This window comes from Hyalella azteca, unplaced genomic scaffold (genome assembly GCF_000764305.2).
Source record: "Hyalella azteca isolate HAZT.00-mixed unplaced genomic scaffold, Hazt_2.0.2 contig14042, whole genome shotgun sequence".
In the NCBI taxonomy this organism is placed as follows: domain Eukaryota; kingdom Metazoa; phylum Arthropoda; class Malacostraca; order Amphipoda; family Hyalellidae; genus Hyalella; species Hyalella azteca.
This window is the reverse complement of record NW_025943941.1, coordinates 241,162-260,329: the sequence shown is the minus strand read 5'-3', so window position 1 is coordinate 260,329 and position 19,168 is coordinate 241,162. Positions and strand designations below refer to the sequence as shown.

The window sequence follows — 19,168 nt, the reverse complement described above, 5'->3', positions numbered from 1 at the left end:
AAATACTAGATAGGCATAATTGCCGATTTTGAAAACAGGAGTGATTTGAAAGACGGACAATTTTGCAGAAGTTTGAATTACATAAAATGAGGAACTGAATTTTTACTTTTAAATTTCGTCGTTATCTCTGCTTAACATAAGGTTAACATACGATTAACTGTTCGCCGAATACATTATCTCAATATTTTTACACCTGAACATAATCTATCCAAAAGGCCATGAAGCAGTCAACTTGTATAGTTTCATACTTGACAGCACTTGACAGATAAAACATTCCTTATCTTAATCCGCATCAGAAACGTAAAAATAACTGCGCATGAAGAGATTTATTACACGTATTATCAGTGAGTGATAGAGGAACTATTTCCCCTAATGCACACGTAAGTTCATCATCAAAATATATTTTTGCAGATGAACTACAAAAATAAAATTAAAATGTATTATATTCGGATCTCATAGGAAATAAATTAATCGTTAAAACTACGTACATGACATGTTGAGAAGCAAAAAAAAATAAAATATAGAAATAATTCTCAAAGTGAAAAATAATAAAATAAAATTACTTTACAAAAACTTCCGTAGTATTTTTATGCATAATTTCTAAAAGAGTACCAAATTCAAAAACATGTTGGTTACAGTTGGCACAGCGTCATCAACAGGACGGGAGCAAGAGCCTTCACACCAAATTATTATTTCACATTCTTGAACACAATTCACTTAAAATGCAAAAACATTTCATTTATCTCACGGAAATATATTTCTGCACACACACAGAGATGGAGCCATGCAGTACAAGCGACCAACCCTCGACCACGGTGACCATCAGAGCGACGCTGTGCCTTGCGCTGCTCTACGGCGTCGCCTTGCTGAGCGCCCCGACCGTGTCTGCTAACGCTGCCATCAGAGGTACGTTGGTGGCTTGGTTCAATTAATACTTTAAGTAAATATTTATTACATAATACTTCAATTAATTATTAATAATACGTAATTAATAATACTTTAAATATTTAATTAATGTATTAGTTCAACCACAGATTTACCAATTATGGGCGCTAATTCAAAATAATTCCATATTTATTTCATTCGAAATATAATTCAGCCAATTATATTATATTGGACTGTATAAATATTTAAAATTCAGTTAGCTAGATAACCTTGTAATATATCCAAATTCAACATATATATAAAAATTAAATAATCTTCCGTGACCCATGTTTTTCTAAATCTGTTGTTCCATTGGATCCGACTATGAAATTCAATTTTTTTAATTCTAAATGCATTAACCATTAAAATTGCACCTTCAATAATTACAGCACTTGCCTTGGCTTTTATCCATTAAAATCACGAATTAAAATTACTCAACATAAAAATAATTATTTTTAATGTAGCGTTAATGTTTAATTAACGCTATTAATTAATTTAATATTAATTTCAATGTTATTGTTAATTGTCAGCGCCACCGCGAGTCGAGCTCGTGAGCCCCTACGTGCTGCTGACCGTGGGGCAGAAACATCGTTACTTAATTAATAATACCTAAATTAATTAATTAATGTATTAGTTCAACTATGGGTCTACCAATTATGAGCGCAAATTTCAAAATAATTTGATATTTTATTTCATTTGAACAACTGAAATTCAAATACCAACTGTATTGATGAGATCTTAAACTCATTCTAAATCATAATGCTGCTCGTGATATAGGACTGTATACATATTTAAAATTCAGTTAGTTAGATAACCTAATCATATATCCAGATTCAAAATATACATGAAAAATTACATAATCTTCCGTGAACCTTGTTTTCTAAATCTGCTATTCCATTGCATCCGAATATCAAATTCAAAATTTTTTAACTCTAAATGCGTTCACCATTAAAATTGCAATTTCAATAATTCCAGCACATGCCTTGGCCTTTATCCAGTAAAATCACGAATTAAAATTATTCCACATAATAATAATTAATGTTAATGTACCGTTAATATTTAATTACTGTTATTAATTAATCAAATGCTAATTGTAATGTTATTTTTGATTGTCAGCGCCGCCGCGAGTCGAGCTCGTGAGCCCCTACGTGCTGCTGACCGTGGGGCAGAAACATCGTCTCACATGCCCCATCCGAGGGTCACCCTCCCCCATCTATGAGTGGTTCAAGGTATGCTTATACCTCTGGGGTCAGCTTATACCTCTGGAGTCGGATTATACCTCTGGGGTCAGATTATAGCTCATGGGTCAGCTTATATCTCTTTAATATAATAACTATTCGATAAAATCTCTGATCGGTTCCTGCATACATCAATGTTCACTTAAATTTTCAATGCCGATAAAAAAAATTCTCGCGGTGATGCAGAACGTTTTGTCTTTCATAGCAATAAAATATTCAAGGCAGTGAAGGCACATAATACATAATATCGATAATCTTACCATGGCAGCACAAAACAGATAGCATATTTCATATGAAAACATAATGTATATAAGGCTAATAATAATCACGAACATGCCATAAGCGTTACAGACTTACAGGAAAGGAATCTAATTTCATAGCAAAACATAATTCAAGACACAAAATATCCAAGATCTTAGCACTGCGTAGCAGTACGGATAATGCTTTTCATAGCAAAATAAAATTCAAGATATATGACTAATATGAACATGTCACGGCGTAACATGATGCCTATAACCTTTCATATCGAAACATAAACATATCGATGCGCATGGCGAAGGTTGCAGGACGCATATCACATTTACCAGCGAACCAAAATTAAAGCGTGTCAAGAGAGTAGCATTAAGAAAGTAACGAAACGAAATAAGAGAATATAGCATTGAGAAAGTAACGAAACGAATCAAGAGAGTAGCATTAAGAAAGTAACTATATGAAAAATATAAAATATCGATGAACATGGCGCGGGCTGTAAGACTCATATCACACTTTCTAGCAAACCAAATTAAAGCGTATCAAGAGATTAGCTTGAAGCAAGTAATAAAATTAAAGAGCTATAACATCGATGACCACGTCACGGGCTGCAAAAGGCATATCACATTTCCCAGCAAACTAAAATTAAAGCCTGTCAAGCGAGTAGCATTAAGAAAGTATACGAAACGCGAGAGATATGATATCGATGAACATGGCGTGGGCTGCAAGACACGCATCGCACTTTCTAGCAAACCAAAATTAAAGCGTGTCAAGAGAGTAGCAGTAAGAAAGTAACGAAACGAAACAAGAGTATACCATAAAGAAAGTAACAAAATTAAAGAGATATAATATCAATGAACACGTCCCGGGTGCAAGACGCATATCACTTTCTAGCAAACCAAAATTAAAACGTATCAACAGAGTAGCAAAGAAAGTAACAAAATTAAAGAGATATAATATAGATGAACACGTCCCGGGTGCAGGACGGAGAAGACATCGCGTACTGGCACCGGTACGTGGACCGGGGCAACCACCTGAAGCTCAAGGAGGTCGACCTGCAGGACGAGGGCACGTACACCTGTAAGGCTGTCAACGGCTTCGGCCAGGAGAACTTCACCTTCCATGTCATCGTCGTTGGTGAGCAGTAATATAATGAATGAGAACTAAATCATTCTAAAGTCAAGGAATCAAGGAATGAAACTAAAATCATTCTAAAATAATACGAGAAATGAGACCTCATTTCACATTTCATTCTAAAATAATGTATGGAATGAGACCTCATTTTCATATTTTATTCTAAAATAATACGAGAAATGAAGCCTCGTTTTGCATTTCATTCTTAAACAATGCGAGAAATGAGACCTAATTTCCCATTTCATTCTAAAACAATACGAGAAATGACACCTCGTTCCTCATTTCATTCTAAAACAATAAGAGAAATGAAGCCTCATTTTGCATTTCATTCTTATAACAATGCGAGAAAGGAAGCCTCGTTTCCCATTTCATTCCAAACAATACGAGAAATGAGACCTCATTTCCCATTTTATTTTAAAAGCAATAGAAAAATGAGACTTCGATTCTCATTTCATCCTAAAACAGTTCAAGAAATTATTCCAAATTTTAGAGTCATGTATTTTAGACAATCAAGCTTCAAGGAATTCAGTATTGTAATTTTTTAGCGAGGTTCTACATTACGATTAAAATTTTAAGACAAGCAATGTTACTGAACAAAAAATTCCAAAATCTGGATGCTAAAAAATTTAATGAACTTAGAACTGTCGCAGAAATCGCATACATATACGATTCTATCAATATTTTAAATACTATAAATGTAATACGAATTTGCTAATCTTTACTATAAAATTTTGGTGCAGCAAGTAATCACCCACAATCTAACACATTTTAAATTAATTGTCAAAGGTGGGGAATATTATAGTAAATAAATGTTAACATCGTGCATTTAAATAATTTCTTTAATGTATTCAATAGTACTATTATTGCAGGAATTACTATATACCAAAGATAAACTCCCCAGACGCTTTAAAAACAAAAAGCGTATCTTCTAATCAAAGTTGTCATCTATCAATAGATATATTAATTAAAATAACTTGACTTGACTTGACTTAACAGAAGAAGACCTACCCACGGGTCATCAGCTAGTCCCTCCCACCCTGACCGAAGTGTCCCCATCGAGCCCCATCGTGGTTGAGCCTGGGGAGGAAGTCAACCTCAAGTGTTACGCTCAGGGATACCCTGACCCACAAATACACTGGATCAAGGTGGGTCATCCCGATACACTTGCAATTAAAGATGCTGTACTGTGATCGGAAAATACACTGCAGCGAGGTGAGTCAACTTCAAGATGCTTGCCATCAAAGATGCTTTGACCCGCAAAGACACTTGCCATCAAAGACACTTGCCATCAAAGATACTCGCCACCAAAGACACTTACCATCAAAGATACTTGCCATCAAAGATACTTGCCATCAAAGATACTTGCATCAAAGATACTTGCCATCAAAGATACTTGCCATCAAAGATACTTGCCATCAAAGATACTTGCCATCAAAGATACTCGCCACCAAAGATACTTGCCATCAAAGATACTTGCCATCAACGATACTTTGACCTGCAATTAAAGACTGTACCGAGGTAAGTCATCTTACGAAACGTGCATTCATAGATACTGTGACCGCAAATACAGCAGTGGTTTGCAAACTACGGTACACTTGTGCTACGCGAATACTTGTGGGGTAATGTACGATTTTAGCTACGTAGTTTAATTTCGAATCACAAAAAATATCTTAATCAAAAATTATCTGAGAACTAATATTAGCTGACGTCACATATCAAACAACAGGACTCAACGGCCGAACGTTAAATTCTGACAGTAAATGTTAATATACTAATAATTATGATCGCATTATGCAAGTTTTAATCTAGATATTACGGCATATTAGCTGTTAATGTTGTAACTATGGAGATCCCTCGGGATCAAAACCAAAACAATACAAAATCGTCTTTCTGCCTCCATTGCTAATTTACAGTCATGATAAAATCATATAACGCGGATTAAGAAGGGATCGTGGATTTACGCTCGCGATTGCAGAAGCGTGCCTGCGGCCGTAATTAGAAGTTAATCAGGGTACGGCCGAGCTTTTGTCAGAAGCTAGCAAGTCGCAAGACTTTCGCACAAGTTTTTTCGCTTCGTATGACTGACTCTTAACTTGGCGACGGCCCTTGGCTCTTCCCGCGAGACCAAACCCTTAATGGATTACCAAACTTGGCCGACCAAGAAACATTGTAAGTCTGTCCCAGAAAAAGACTGGAAAACTTTTAATGATCTTAATTGTGACGAGAATCTTTGAAGAAGTAAGGACCATAGAAGACTATAACCAGGTCTTTTCAAGCCGGTGTATGCGTGGCCGCCTGAAGCTGAGATAAGACTCATATATCTTGATTATAGTCTTTTTATGTATGCTATTTAACTGCGATTGCTCGTCCGCCATTGTTTTTTTAAGAATTATCCACAAGTTTTACAACCTAGTCATGATAAAAGGTTTCGATAACCGTAGAATGCGACACTCGGTCTCGCTTGCCTCGAATTCTAAAATTCAAATTTTGAAATATTGCATCGAATCGAAGCCTGCAAGAGCGTCGCATCTATACGAGAGAGAATCTGTTCCGAGTCCCTATTTCAAAAAGCAATAAAACGAGCTCATGAATAGATTCATGTGGCAAGAAAGCAAGAAGCACTTGTGCCATCAGTTCTACTATGCTATGAGGTAAAATTTATTGCGCACTGAACACTCGTAAGGTTAAAGTCTTGATTGACTTCTACAACTTGAGTAACTATCCCATTAAAAAATTTCGGCAATTATTTATTTTGAAACTTGTAAAATATCCAACCAGCTCATGATTTAAATTGAGTAAAACAAAAAAATTTTCAGGTTATTGAAATTGCAACCTAACATGACAAGTTTCAATACTAATAAAGTATGTTATTCATTAAGTGCAGACAAAGTTTAGGGCACTTATCTCTGAGTAATCTAAACAGGGGGCGGTTCTCTGACCTCAGAGTGCATATACACTCTTTGTTACGCTACTAGCATTGCGATGCATAGCAGCACATCGTCATCACAGCTGCTGCCTAGCACATCGTCATCACAGCTGCAGCCTAGCACATCGTCATCACAGCTGTCAAATGTCATTCCTAATTTTAGGATCAACTTTAGTACCGTCATAAGTACGTAAACAGAGCACAAACTACTGTTATGCGAGGTTGGATTACGGTCCTAAATTTAGAGTCTCAGTGCTTAATTAAAAATAGAGGCAACAAGCCTGCATATAAAATATAGTATATTTGTCACACTGAAAAACTAGAAACTGATCGCAATCTCATAATGATGAACATCGTTAGTGCTCGAATTCATTTCTATCCAGAGATGTTCGACTGAACTGACGCCAGTGAAATGAGCTTGTAATCAGCTAGAGGCTGCATTAACTGCAAGAGCAGGCTGCAACCTAAGTCAGCCAGCAAAGGCTGTAAGCTGAATTCACAATGTAGAGGCTGCATGTAGGCTAGACGAAGACTCAGCCAGCACAGGCTGTGGCCGCAGGCTGTAAGCGCAGGCTGCACACAGACTCAGCAAGCAGTCTTCGGAAGCAGAGGCTGCAAGCGCAGTCTGTATGTAAACTGTACCAGCCGCCTCTGCAAACAGAAGCTGCAGCTAGGCATGGAGCATCAGTTCGAGTCTCGTTAATCCTGTTAATTACGCGGAATTTTAGGACGTAACGCATGTTGGAATGGACGCTGTCGCCGCACGCTGTAATGCGTATACCAGATACGCCAAATTCACTTCACCAACATGAGCTTCGCCAAAATTCTGAGGCTGTGAGGTAGAATGAACTGCGAGTTCCTTGATAAAAATGAACGCAGGTAAAGCTGACGATGAGATACGTAACGCTGAAAAATATGGAGACATGCATGAATGATATTCTTGGTCCCGATGGTGTAGAGAATTGATGGTATGAATATTTTATTACTTTAGGCAAATGCATAGTAATGAAAGAAGTATATAGGACATTCGCGTGAACGAAGTATTAGTAGAATTAAATCTTTCCCGCAGACTAGTGGCTAGAATTAATTACTTCTTGCTGGTGAAAGCACACTACTAAATTTGCATGCTAGAATGAAGTCCTTCCTATAAAGACGAATGCATGAAAATGCTGGAATCTCGGACACAAATGTTGATTAATCATAAGAAATGTTTATTTAAAAAATGAACATATATAACTCTAGCACTTTTCAGCGTTTAATAAAAATTACATTCTATCATCTTTATTAGCCGTCTACAAGCTGGGCTTTGTTCCAATCCACTCTTAATAGACTAGAATAAATCTAGTGGACTTATATCAACATAATTATAAGTACATTTTATTTTGTTTCCACATGGGGTTTACTATAGCTCACTTTTATTAGTAATAAGTATAGATATAATTTAACGAGATTTTTCTTGAATTAATTTAAAACAAATGTATTTTTTGGATGCAGGAAGGCATCTCCCTGGCGCACCGCGGCACCAGCCTGGCAGTGCAGAGCAGCAGCAGAGGTGTGTCGGAGCACTACTCCTGCACCGCTAAGAACGTCGTGGGTGTCGCTACGGCCAACTTTACCCTCATCGTCGTCGGTGAGGGGAGCTTATGGTTAAAGCAACGTTAAAATAGTAGGAGGTCAAAGTTAGGGTGAAAATAACTAATGGAAAATATTGTTATACCTTCTTCGTTAACATGGAAGGAACCTTACAGTGAAATCTAAGTGAAAATAAATAATTTGCATTCATTGTCGTTGTCGAAGGAAGCTTATGGTCAAAGCAGCGTCAAAATAGTGATATACCTTCGTCGTTAACATTGAAGGAAGCTTAAAGTGAAATCTGCCGAAAAAAAAATAATTTACATTCATTGTCGTTGTCGAGGGAAAAATTGTTAAAGCAGCGTTAAAATAGCAATGCTGATTTCTTCAATGATTTCAAAAATGATTCACGAGAGGATACGTAGTTTAATGAACGCATTTTAATCAAACTTGTTTATTTTATTGCTTAAATCATGCAAAAAGAGGTCATGATGATCCATTAGAAGTAATTTGTCAGCCTTTACATCTAGTTGAAGTTAATATAATATCCGCTGACATATTTTTCATACATATTTTATACACAACTTATCTGTTGAATATAATCTTGTATCGTTTTTTGTTTACTTTACTAAAGAAAGATATTCCATTACAAGTCAAATTCATCCCTGTACGACAAACTTCGTTTCTCGCTAATATTTGACGATTAAATTAGTTCTCATTCTATTGTCCATTTCTAAGCACTCCACATTTCAGTCTTTTCATTTTCCCCTCAGGTGCCGTTCAACCAATTCAGTCCCACAATGCACCACCCTCACCACCACCACCACTATCACCACGCGGCGCACCACCTCCACCACGCGGTGCACCACAGCCACCAGAGGACCTGGTGGTGCTCGGTGCGTTCAACACCACAGTCAAGCTCGGGGGCAACACGACACTGCAATGTACCGTCACCGCTGACCTCACACCCAAAATATCGGTAAGTATTAACTCCTATATCGTTCAATAATTGTATAATGCAATTTAGTATTAATCAATAATTATTTACAATTGAAAGTGATTGTATTCATCGCTGTGGGTATCATCAATTTACGCCACGATTTCCGCGTTTTATTATCACTAAATCTTAGTCCAATTCCTTATTATCCGGTGTATATTTTTTTATTGATTCTAAGAAACTGGCATATTTTAAGGTAGGGTAAATTATCACACAAATGTAAGCTTGCATTTTCGAGCCTACAATTTTCAAAGGTGATTAATAAATTAACAAGCTAATTTCTATGGTCATTAACGTGCTCCTAAACCACACATTTTTTATGGTATCAATGGCATCCACAAAAATGAAAGAAACTAAAGCAGTTCATTAGTACACTAATAAATTTCATTTCTATTGAACAGTAAATCATTCTATAGAACCAACATACGCACTATAGCGGTTCATATATACGCTGGTACCGGATACTGTCGCGTACATGCGTAAAGTTTCTCCCATTCATAACGCAGCTCCAATTTTCTGCTTTATTCCACCCGAGGAAAAAAGTTAGGGAAATAAGCACGCGTTGCCTGAGTACACCTCAGTAACTTTCATCATTTGGATTAGTTCGACAGACTCGCTTATTGCGAACTTATTGGCTCAACTTGAGAGTTGCCTTCGGCAGGCTTACCCCTGCAGATTGTCAGAGCCTTAGAGGGGGAGAAGCAAGTGTCCTTATTGGAGGGGGTAAACTGATTCTAGGGAGGGTGGAGGAGGATGACTGATTCTGTAGTGAGGGTAAGAGGAGAAAGACTGACTAGGGAGGGTGGGAGGGGGATGACTGATTCTAGGGAGGATGGGAGTGGAAAGACTGAACCTAAGGAGGGTGGGAGTGGAAAAATATTGACTCTAGGAGGGTGGCAGGGAATGATTGATTCCATGGAGGGTAGGAGAGGAAAGACTGACTCTCTGGGAGGGTGAGTGTGGAAAGACTTGACTCTAGGAAGGGTGGGAGAGAATTTTTCCTGACATGCAAGAGGGGAGAAGGAGGTGACCTAAATGGGATAGCATGCCTTGCCGGAGGTGAAACAGAGGGGAAGACTCATGGATAGGGTAGAAATTGATAATGTTCTTGGAGAGAGGGCAATAGGAAAACGGAAAAGGAATGATGATAAAACGAGTTTCGCAGACTTTTTTGAATGGATCCAAAAATTGGGATGTTTTAAGAATCAAAATGCGAGCGATCCGCTATAGTTTATAAATACAGTGATAAATACATCACTGTACATCAGCATGTCACACGACCTATAAATCATATTGACAGAGCATATGGTGCACAGGTTATCATATTTAAACCTTCTAGAGCATTCAGCTTTACATAGTTGTGAAGAAGATATATCGAGTGCAAAGTCTGTGTGTGATCAAATTACTTTGAAAGTTCTGGTCTCAAACGTCAATGCTTTCGGATTCAGAGTTTTGAGCTCTAAATTTATTTTTCCACTAAAAATTGTTAATAAATAGATTTTCTGTTTCATTGCCTTCTAAAAATATAATTAAGTTTTTATATCTACTTAGTAAATTTAGTAGTAATATATATACTTGCATTCTGAAATCTTGAAGTGATGACCAAGTGCTCCAAATTTTATATTCTTCAAATTTTAATATGGCAAAATTTTAATAAAAAAAACGACTTATAATTCTCATTGTCCATGATTCAAATTAAGACGTCAAAATAATATCATAGCGAATCAATAAAATAATACAAAATAAAAATCATCGTTTTAATAAAATTAATTTTAAATACGTTTTTTAATAAAATACATTTTATTTGTTGCAGTGGTTGAAAGAAATCCCACCTTCCCCATCACATAAGAACAACAGAACCATGAACCTGGAAAACAGGCTCTTCTTGATCATCAAGTCAACGGTGTCACCTGCGATACAGCCCTCATCGGACGCCACGAAAACCTATTTGTTCAATTTAGAAATCGAGAACGCACAGTTGGAAGATCAAGGCCTCTATGGGTGCCTTGGTGCAAACGCTCTGGGCTACTCATACAGAGAAGCGTATCTCCGAGTAATAAGTGGTGAGTTTTCCATTTTCGAGACATAAATGGTGTTTCAAGTTTTCAAGACATAAATGGTGTTTTCCGTTTTCGAACCATAACTAGTGTATTCCGTTTTCAAGACATAAATGGTGGGTTTTCCATTTTCGAGACATAAATGGTGTTTCAATTTTTCAATATATAAATGGTGTTTTCCGTTTTCGAGCCATAAGTGGTGAGTTTTCGGTTGTCGAGACAAACGTTTATTTTCGTTTTCGAGTCAAAAGTGGTGGGTTTTCCGTTTTCAAGACGAAATTTTTTTCGTTTTCGAATCATAAATGGTGAGTTTTCTGTTTCCAAGACTCATAAGTGGTGAGTTTTCGGTTGTCGAGACAAACGTTTATTTTCGTTTTCGAGTCAAAAGTGGTGGGTTTTCTGTTTCCAAGACATAATTTTTTTTCGTTTTCGAATCATAAATGGTGAGTTTTCTGTTTCCATGACATAATTTTTTTTCGTTTTCGAGTCATAGGTGGCGATTTTTCCGTTTTCGAGACATAAGTTTGTTTAGTTTTCGAGTCTTAAGTATTGGAGTTTCGACTACACTGGCAACATTGGAAAGCGTTATATTGTTGTGAATATTTAATGCAAAAATGAGTCGTGATCTTCAATCGTAGTAGTACCCTCATTTCTGACCACTCAGTACTAGAGTGTTAATTAGCTCACTGAAGTAAAATGTGCAGCAGTTCGGCTTATCAGTAGGAGCTGTAGGCCGGAAATTAAAGTCTCATTTCTTAAGGCATTTCTGGAGATTCTTCGAATAGATTGACTCGTCAAAAGAATAGATATATTACAACAGATCAGCCTATTTTTATCATATTCTTTCTATCTTCGCTAGCAAGCAATGCTGATATTAAAAATTACTTAACTCATATTAAATTCATAAATGTCTCATTGAACTCATTTCTGGAAGGACAACATAACGTTACGACTTGAATGTTCTTGTGTTTAGAGCGCCCACCGCCCGTATGGGACGAAGAACTCGTCACAGAATCCCAGCCCACGAAATTGACATTCACCTTCATCATGTCAGCTGGGGTGTCTGTCATAGTACTCACTGTCATCGTCGTCGTGTGCAAGGTACGAATAACGATGGATGATTAATCAACGGCTTAATTAAAATTATGTTTGCTTTCAAATGGGTCTCAGAATACCTGTCAAAATGTCAGAGTACAAAGAAACATACTTCTCTTATTAATTTCTGGTAAGAAGCACATTAAAATATACGTTACCAATCATCGTAATTACTGCCACAAATTAATTTGGATCTTCACAAATTATTTGGAACTCGTGATATACCTTACAGCTGATACAGGTGATATACACCTTACCATTAGCTGTAATAATTTCAGGTACGTGTGCTTGGATGTTTATTATGTGGGCAAAAAAAAACAGATAAATGTCTCATGAAGACGGACTTGCAACTAATATGAGAAATTTTGGAAGACTACAACTGCACAGTGGCCGTAATAATTTCAATGATGTGGGTTTAGTCGGATCTGTATTAGTAAATCCACTTATTACAGCCTTAAATTAATTTGGTTCTCCGCCGAACTGAGAAATATTTTAATTTTACACCTGCGCGGTGACGGTAACAATTTCAGTTTTGCGGATATAGTTGCTTCTGAACTTGGTATCTTACCTATAACTGCTGCAAATGAACTTGAATTTGTACCAATTTCCAAAAATATATTAATTTTACACCTATGCATTGGCTGTAACAATTTTAATTATAGGATGCTGGTTTAATAGTTTTTTATATTCGGACAAGTTCAGCCATTCCCAAAACGTCAATCACTCAACGTTTCTTCAGTGAACTCGTATGCCTTGTGCTCAAGTTTCGAAAACATGTTCCCTACATTTCATGTGCCGAGTAATGAAGCCCAAGTGGCACTAATTAAAGCTCAAAAATAAATTATCCTTCATTTATTTAACCCAATATTACCTTCCCACACCAATAATGTCCTTACCTTTGGGACAGGTTCACTGTAAGTCGAGATCAAAATCTGCTACCACCACCACCACCAAACTGGCGTCCCCGTCGCCTCTCATGAACAAGTACGACGATCCTGCAAGCTTCGTTCCCCTGAATCCTGAGAAGAAAAGCTTGCCAGGCTTGCAACAAGCAATTACCAACAAAATCAATCCAAAACACGACACAATGAGCTCTGACTCAACTCTGCCTCTACCTCCTCCGGTTCTGCACACCGAAGCTAGTTTTCAGGTGATTTAAATGTTACAATAAAAAAATAAATATTTGACTTACTACCTAAAGCCTAAGTCATACCAACTCTGCAATAAGTCTGTATGGCTCTAATTTAAATTTACTGAGATCTTCTCTTTCAATTCAACTTTAGTATGCAAAAATTTCAAGATTCTTCTTCGATGAGTCGCATGAAGTTAATTCTTTTAACTATATTGCACAATTTTTCCATTAGCACGAGAGTCTGGTGTATCCCCCTGGGAGGAGTCGACCACTGCCCCACGGTCCCCGCTTCACTGACCACTACGTGTACCCCTCTGAGAACAGCTATATGGACCCTGGTTATTGTGACCCCTACATGGAGAAGATCGGTCATGAATGTGAATCTCAGAGTAGTTTAGATGTGTACTCGGATGCATTGCACATCCCCCACCCTAACACACCAAACCCACTATTGCCTCCCCAAAATCATCACTCCTATCACAGCGATGTTGGACCTCATTCCTCACCTTCCACGATTCATACTCCGTTGCCGAACACTCCACAATTGACACGGTATCCCGCTGGTCATCCCAGGGTAGCCAACAAGAGTAACGATTCAGGGTTCAACGAAACTAGAAGTAACAGCAAAAGGTCTGACAGTAGAACTACTACAGTTACGAGCAATGCTAACAGTTTACTGAGAGAAGGAGGAGGTCGAGTTCCAAGTGAACAGTACTACAACTCGGTGAGTAGCAGCTACGGAGGTGAGGGTGTGGGAAACTACAGTAGTCCAGTTCAACATGCATATAATAGTTTTCCTGTAAACAATTACCACAGAAATAATCCTAACTCTAGTTTCAACAATATAACACAGTCATCTGAACACAGCTACGCCCAGCTGACCCCCAGGAGTTCCTCGCCAGCAACACAATTCGGTAGAAGTTTCCCGATGACGTCAGACGGACAATCGCAATTTGTGGTGCATTGTAACTTGTAATCAAGTCTGACCAAATGAGCACACTTCGCATATAAATAAATAAATCTCAATTGATTCCTCTTAAACAACAGAAGGAACAATTTGAGAAAATGAATAAATTTCATTTTCAGTCAACTGGAAGTGGGCTATTTTGCGAGCATTAGCGATGACCTCAGAAATGACGGTTTTTGAACACAAATCGCTTACGGAGAAATATTAGTAAGAGAACAGATCTGAAATAAATAGATATGAATGCAATTTTGTATGCATTTTTTTCGCGATATAGACTATTTTTGTCTGCAAATATATAGGTATATACTCGATGCAACGGCTATGATTTTTTCTAAGGTTCCCACTTGATTAGACGTTCAACTTGCGACAGTGGATATAATTACTCTCGCACTTTGCCTAGCTTATGGATGAAAATAGGAAAATCAAAACTTCATGCTTGTATGATCATTTCATCGCATCTTAACTGATAATGCCATCACTAATTTATCATGCTTAACTTAAGGCAATTTTGTGAAATCTGGAGTAAGATTCAATTACGGTACCTTCGTCGCAGAAAAAAACAATTTAAGTTTCTATGTTATTCAAATAGTAATAGTCGTGCGAGATGATAGATGTGAAGTTAATGGAAGCCCATCATCATTCAAATATTGAATACATTTTAATTTAAATTCCGTTACTTGAATACGTGTCAAGTAGGTGAACGACCATTAGTATTTACTAAAAATATTGATAAATGTTTTTGCCTCTCCTCGTACGATTCGGATAGGTGATCTACCTTCACATTTACTGAGCTATCATTATTAATTTGTAAAGTCCAGTTTTTAATGAGTTCATCTTCATATGATCTTTCTAACTGATATGCGATTGTACTGTTGAGGCATTCTAGGAAGTGATTTCGTATTTCCGTAATAGTTAACTTTTCAAATATGAGGGAACATTTCCCGAACATCTTTTCAAAGTGAGTGTAACCAGTGCAAGATGGAAAGTGTGTATTGGATCAACGGTACTGTATAACTTTTCATATCGGTCTTCAAGGAAGTTGATTTTGAACTTTAGAACGGTTTTGTAACCAAACAATACACCACCAAGTGATCCTTCACGTCTCGTCCATTCAACTGTCTCGACCGTCCTTTTCGATGCATTTCCATACTGGACTCAGAACCCAAACGGTCGTTTTTTCTATACTAAAGTTAGAGAAGCATGCATGAAACAGTGTCGTGCATAGCGACCATCTTCTTGCCTACTTGAGATAGAGCAGTAATATTTTTCTACTCGTTCGTACTTTGAAGCTAGACAGTCGAGTAGCGGACGTAACAAAAATGAACAATTTCTGAGATGAAATTGACTTCCCTATTGCTTTCACATTCCCTATTCCTTGCATCGATCTTATCTTCTTTATAATGTCACATTTCCGAAATATTTATTATCAATTATGCATTAATCTGTTGTAAACAATAATACCTCATTTTCTAGTCCTTACATTGCACATGAAAAATGTTGTAACTCATTAGATTGAATTGGTCTCGCATGGTGTTCGTTGTATCCATATTTATGATAATTAATTGTCTCGATGGATCAATTATTTTAAATGTCTAGTAATCGCTCATTGTTAAACAAAACTAATGTTTTTAGCGAGATAATTTAGTAATCTTGCTAGGTTGGTTAGTGATGTACAAGTACAACTGTGTGCTGATCTCGGCAGTTCTGAGCCAAAGTCTCTTGCTGTTCCCACCCCTGAACGTTGCGGTGAACAGAATCACAATGTAACCTGGGCACGTGTAATTTACCCCTAGCAACGAATTGTGAAAATTTCCGACGTAAAACATTAGCGTTACATGTAGCGGAACTTCTTGGCAGATGAAGCAGAGGAATTGATTTAAATTCAACTAATGCTTTATTTCACTCTAGCGCCTCTGCACTTATTTTGTCATTTGAATATCTTAATATTATCTGAAGTACCGTTGCTAGAACGCCAAGCCTCCAACTGAAACTAGTCATCGTTTATGATGAATTATTTTATTGGCCGCTAGTGTGACCATATCGGACTTGGGTTTCACGATGCCGGTTACGACACACGATGTCAAAAACGTGTTCGCCGTCGTACCTGCAGATCTCATTAATCCCAATCACCCAGAGATCGCGGAATAACGTTTTACAATAAAAAAAACTATAAATTTGTCAGACCCCTTCCTCAAATGAAGTTTAAACTGAGTTTCACTCCTGGTGTCGTTCTTAAAAGATTTTAGCCAAGTCAATTGATTTTAAATTATTTTCCTATTTGTTAAAGATGTATAAACATATCGCTTACGCATTTAGCGATCATTGTTCAAGCGCTTTGATGAAGCACGTAGGCGCCAGAGATTGTGTAGCGCGTTGTTCGCATGAGGTGATGAGGGTCAATGCGATGACGACATGATCGCGTTTTGTTGGATCCATGCCATATATTCCTTTGTCATAATCATTGTAATTAATGAGAAACAATGCTAGCAGTGAAAAATATTGCTGATGTCCTAGACGTCATTGGTTCGAGACGGTCAACGCAACGTTCAGGCCAGGAAGATTGCTATGGCTCACCGAGCATCATCCCTTAAACTGAACCTGCCAATAACTTACGATGTCATCGACAAACTTCCCCTGTACTGGTAGCATAATTTTATGTCATTTCAGGGAGCATTTGTGGTCGAAAGCACCCGTCATCTAACGTGTAAATTGTGGATAGTTGTTTCCAAGTGTTTTTCATGGTGTCAGAAGAAGCATCTACTTTTCATGTTTTAAAAAATTTACGAATATAAATAGAATTTTTTTGACACTTCATTCATATATTTTCCCAAATTAGATAATACAGTAGTGATGTATAATGGTTGAAATAGGGAACTGAAATATATTGTGAACCTTTTTTATGCAATAATTTGATTCTTGAATATTCCAACCGTAAGCCAAAACGGTCGCAAAAGTAAATACTTGATTAATTGATTGTTTCATGTTTACTTTTAGAATTAGTGGATGAAGTTTAATGCAAATCTATAGTAAGATCAGAACAGAATAAAATAATTCCCTACCTCTCCAAAGCTTCGAGTAACGACGAAATTAAGTAACCATAAAATTCAAGGAAAATGTCCGTTTGTACTTTCGACATTTTCCCACAACACTTTTCTATTACGCGAATTGGCATGATATCGTTCAAATATCTCCCTCAGAGCAAATAACATCGAAGCATCGTTTAATCAAGTAAATTCGACGTTTAAACTCTTAATCAATATTGATTTAACGTCAGATGCCTGGTGGGCTTTGACAAAGAAAACTTCGTTCAAAATTATCATAAAATGGATAGATGACAATTATAAAATCAAATTTATTAATGATATTACAAATGCAATTTTTTATCAGAATCCATGCTAATTTTTCTCTTAGTCAACGTCGTAAATCTGTTCACAAATCTTGGCAAGTAAAATCAGAAAATTCTGCGTAGTGCAGAGGCTCTTCCCGGCATGGTTACCCAAATGCTGTAGACGGCATCAGATCATTATCAGTTCTGAATATTCAGCTATAATTATTCAATTTGATGCACGAGCGCCCTAAACCATCAGAACCCTTCATTTTTTTTGTTACTTCGCAAATGCAATAGGATTTATATAATAGAGTATATGCATCCTATTTGTTTTACTAATATTTTTATGCAACACATTTAACCTTAAACTATGCATATTAAACCTTAATGTGTAACAGAGATTTAAATATTAACGTCATTATTTTAGAAAAATAATAACGTGCATTTGACTAATTTATTATTTTTATGATAATTTATGTTCGATTTTCATTGTAACTTGAATGTGTTGAGTACGGTAATTCACAGAAATTAATCATTGCTTCAGGCACTTGGTAAGGCAAAAATTTTAATCAATAAACCTTGTTTTTTCAATAAAAGGGAATGTTGGCATACCCCAATCGATTGAATAATTAAGTAGTAACTAAGTTTTTAAACAAGAAGCTTCAATGATGATAGCAAGTTACAAGAAAGTTTCCTAATTACGGGTTCCAATCAACGTTCCGCATTATTCATTTAGTTCTTCAATCGCGTAAATGTATTCATATAAATGAACCCTGCTGTTTTTCCTCTGTAACATAGACCCCACTGTTTAATGTTTGCATTAAGAGTAATTGTTTATATTCGTGGCATTTGTTCGTATACTAATTGATGTGCATCCACATGAAATGTCAAACTTAATAAAACGTATTTTTGTATGCAAAGCATTTTTTCTGACCGAATGTCTTGAACAATTTTCATTGCCGGATTTTTCGTGTCATCCGTGTGTTCGAAAGATATAACGAACCAAGAAACGAATCGGAACAAAAACTGCATCATTATTCACAAGGAGGCAACCGAAAAAAATGAAAATTTAGCATTAGAATATGTTTCACACGAACACGATTGCTCAATGAAACGTTTAGTACGAGAAATTTAAAGTGGGAAGAACGTGACAGCTTCGAAGATTCTTTTTTCAGCACGATATTAACAACCAGCAATGACGACAACGTCAACTGGCACGGGTTCACAACTCGCTAAACAATAAATTTCTTAATTAACAGACCAACCCAAATAAGTTCTATTTGCCGCAACGCAACATGAATAATAATAATTAATGAAGCATAGCCTGCTCAAACTATCAACTTTCAGTCACTGTAGCAACGCTACGGCGAGCGTCACTCAGCCCTGCTATGGTCGCTCGTCTCCCACAGCTCATTATTCGGTCATCTTCCCAAAGAGCGGCTGCTTCTGTCGTCAGATTTCGTCCTTTGTTTATCCTCAAACTATAACAGATTAAAAATATTTTTGTTCATAAATTACAGAACTAATTCAATTTGCCGACATATTTTTA

The 19,168-nt window shown here is 36.8% G+C and overlaps 1 protein-coding gene across 1 annotated transcript; it reads left to right on the top strand.

Moving 5' to 3' along the window:
• The first annotated feature begins 1,565 nt into the window (after positions 1 to 1,565).
• Positions 1,566 to 18,533, top strand: LOC108673748 (fibroblast growth factor receptor-like 1). The gene is made up of 10 exons (XM_018161621.2): positions 1,566 to 1,569; positions 2,041 to 2,153; positions 3,395 to 3,548; positions 4,542 to 4,690; positions 7,966 to 8,101; positions 8,817 to 9,022; positions 10,854 to 11,103; positions 12,071 to 12,198; positions 13,100 to 13,342; positions 13,557 to 18,533. Exons 1-10 carry the CDS (start codon positions 1,566 to 1,568, stop codon positions 14,298 to 14,300), a joined length of 2,127 nt encoding a protein of 708 aa, XP_018017110.1. The 3' UTR covers positions 14,301 to 18,533.
• The last annotated feature ends 635 nt before the right edge of the window (positions 18,534 to 19,168 follow it).

Bases quoted from the DNA above. Each gene is read 5' to 3' on its own strand.
- LOC108673748 (XM_018161621.2), top strand. The intron at 3,549-4,541 runs GTGAGCAGTAAT...TTGACTTAACAG, and splicing joins CTTCCATGTCATCGTCGTTG to AAGAAGACCTACCCACGGGT. The intron at 8,102-8,816 runs GTGAGGGGAGCT...TTTTCCCCTCAG, and splicing joins CTTTACCCTCATCGTCGTCG to GTGCCGTTCAACCAATTCAG.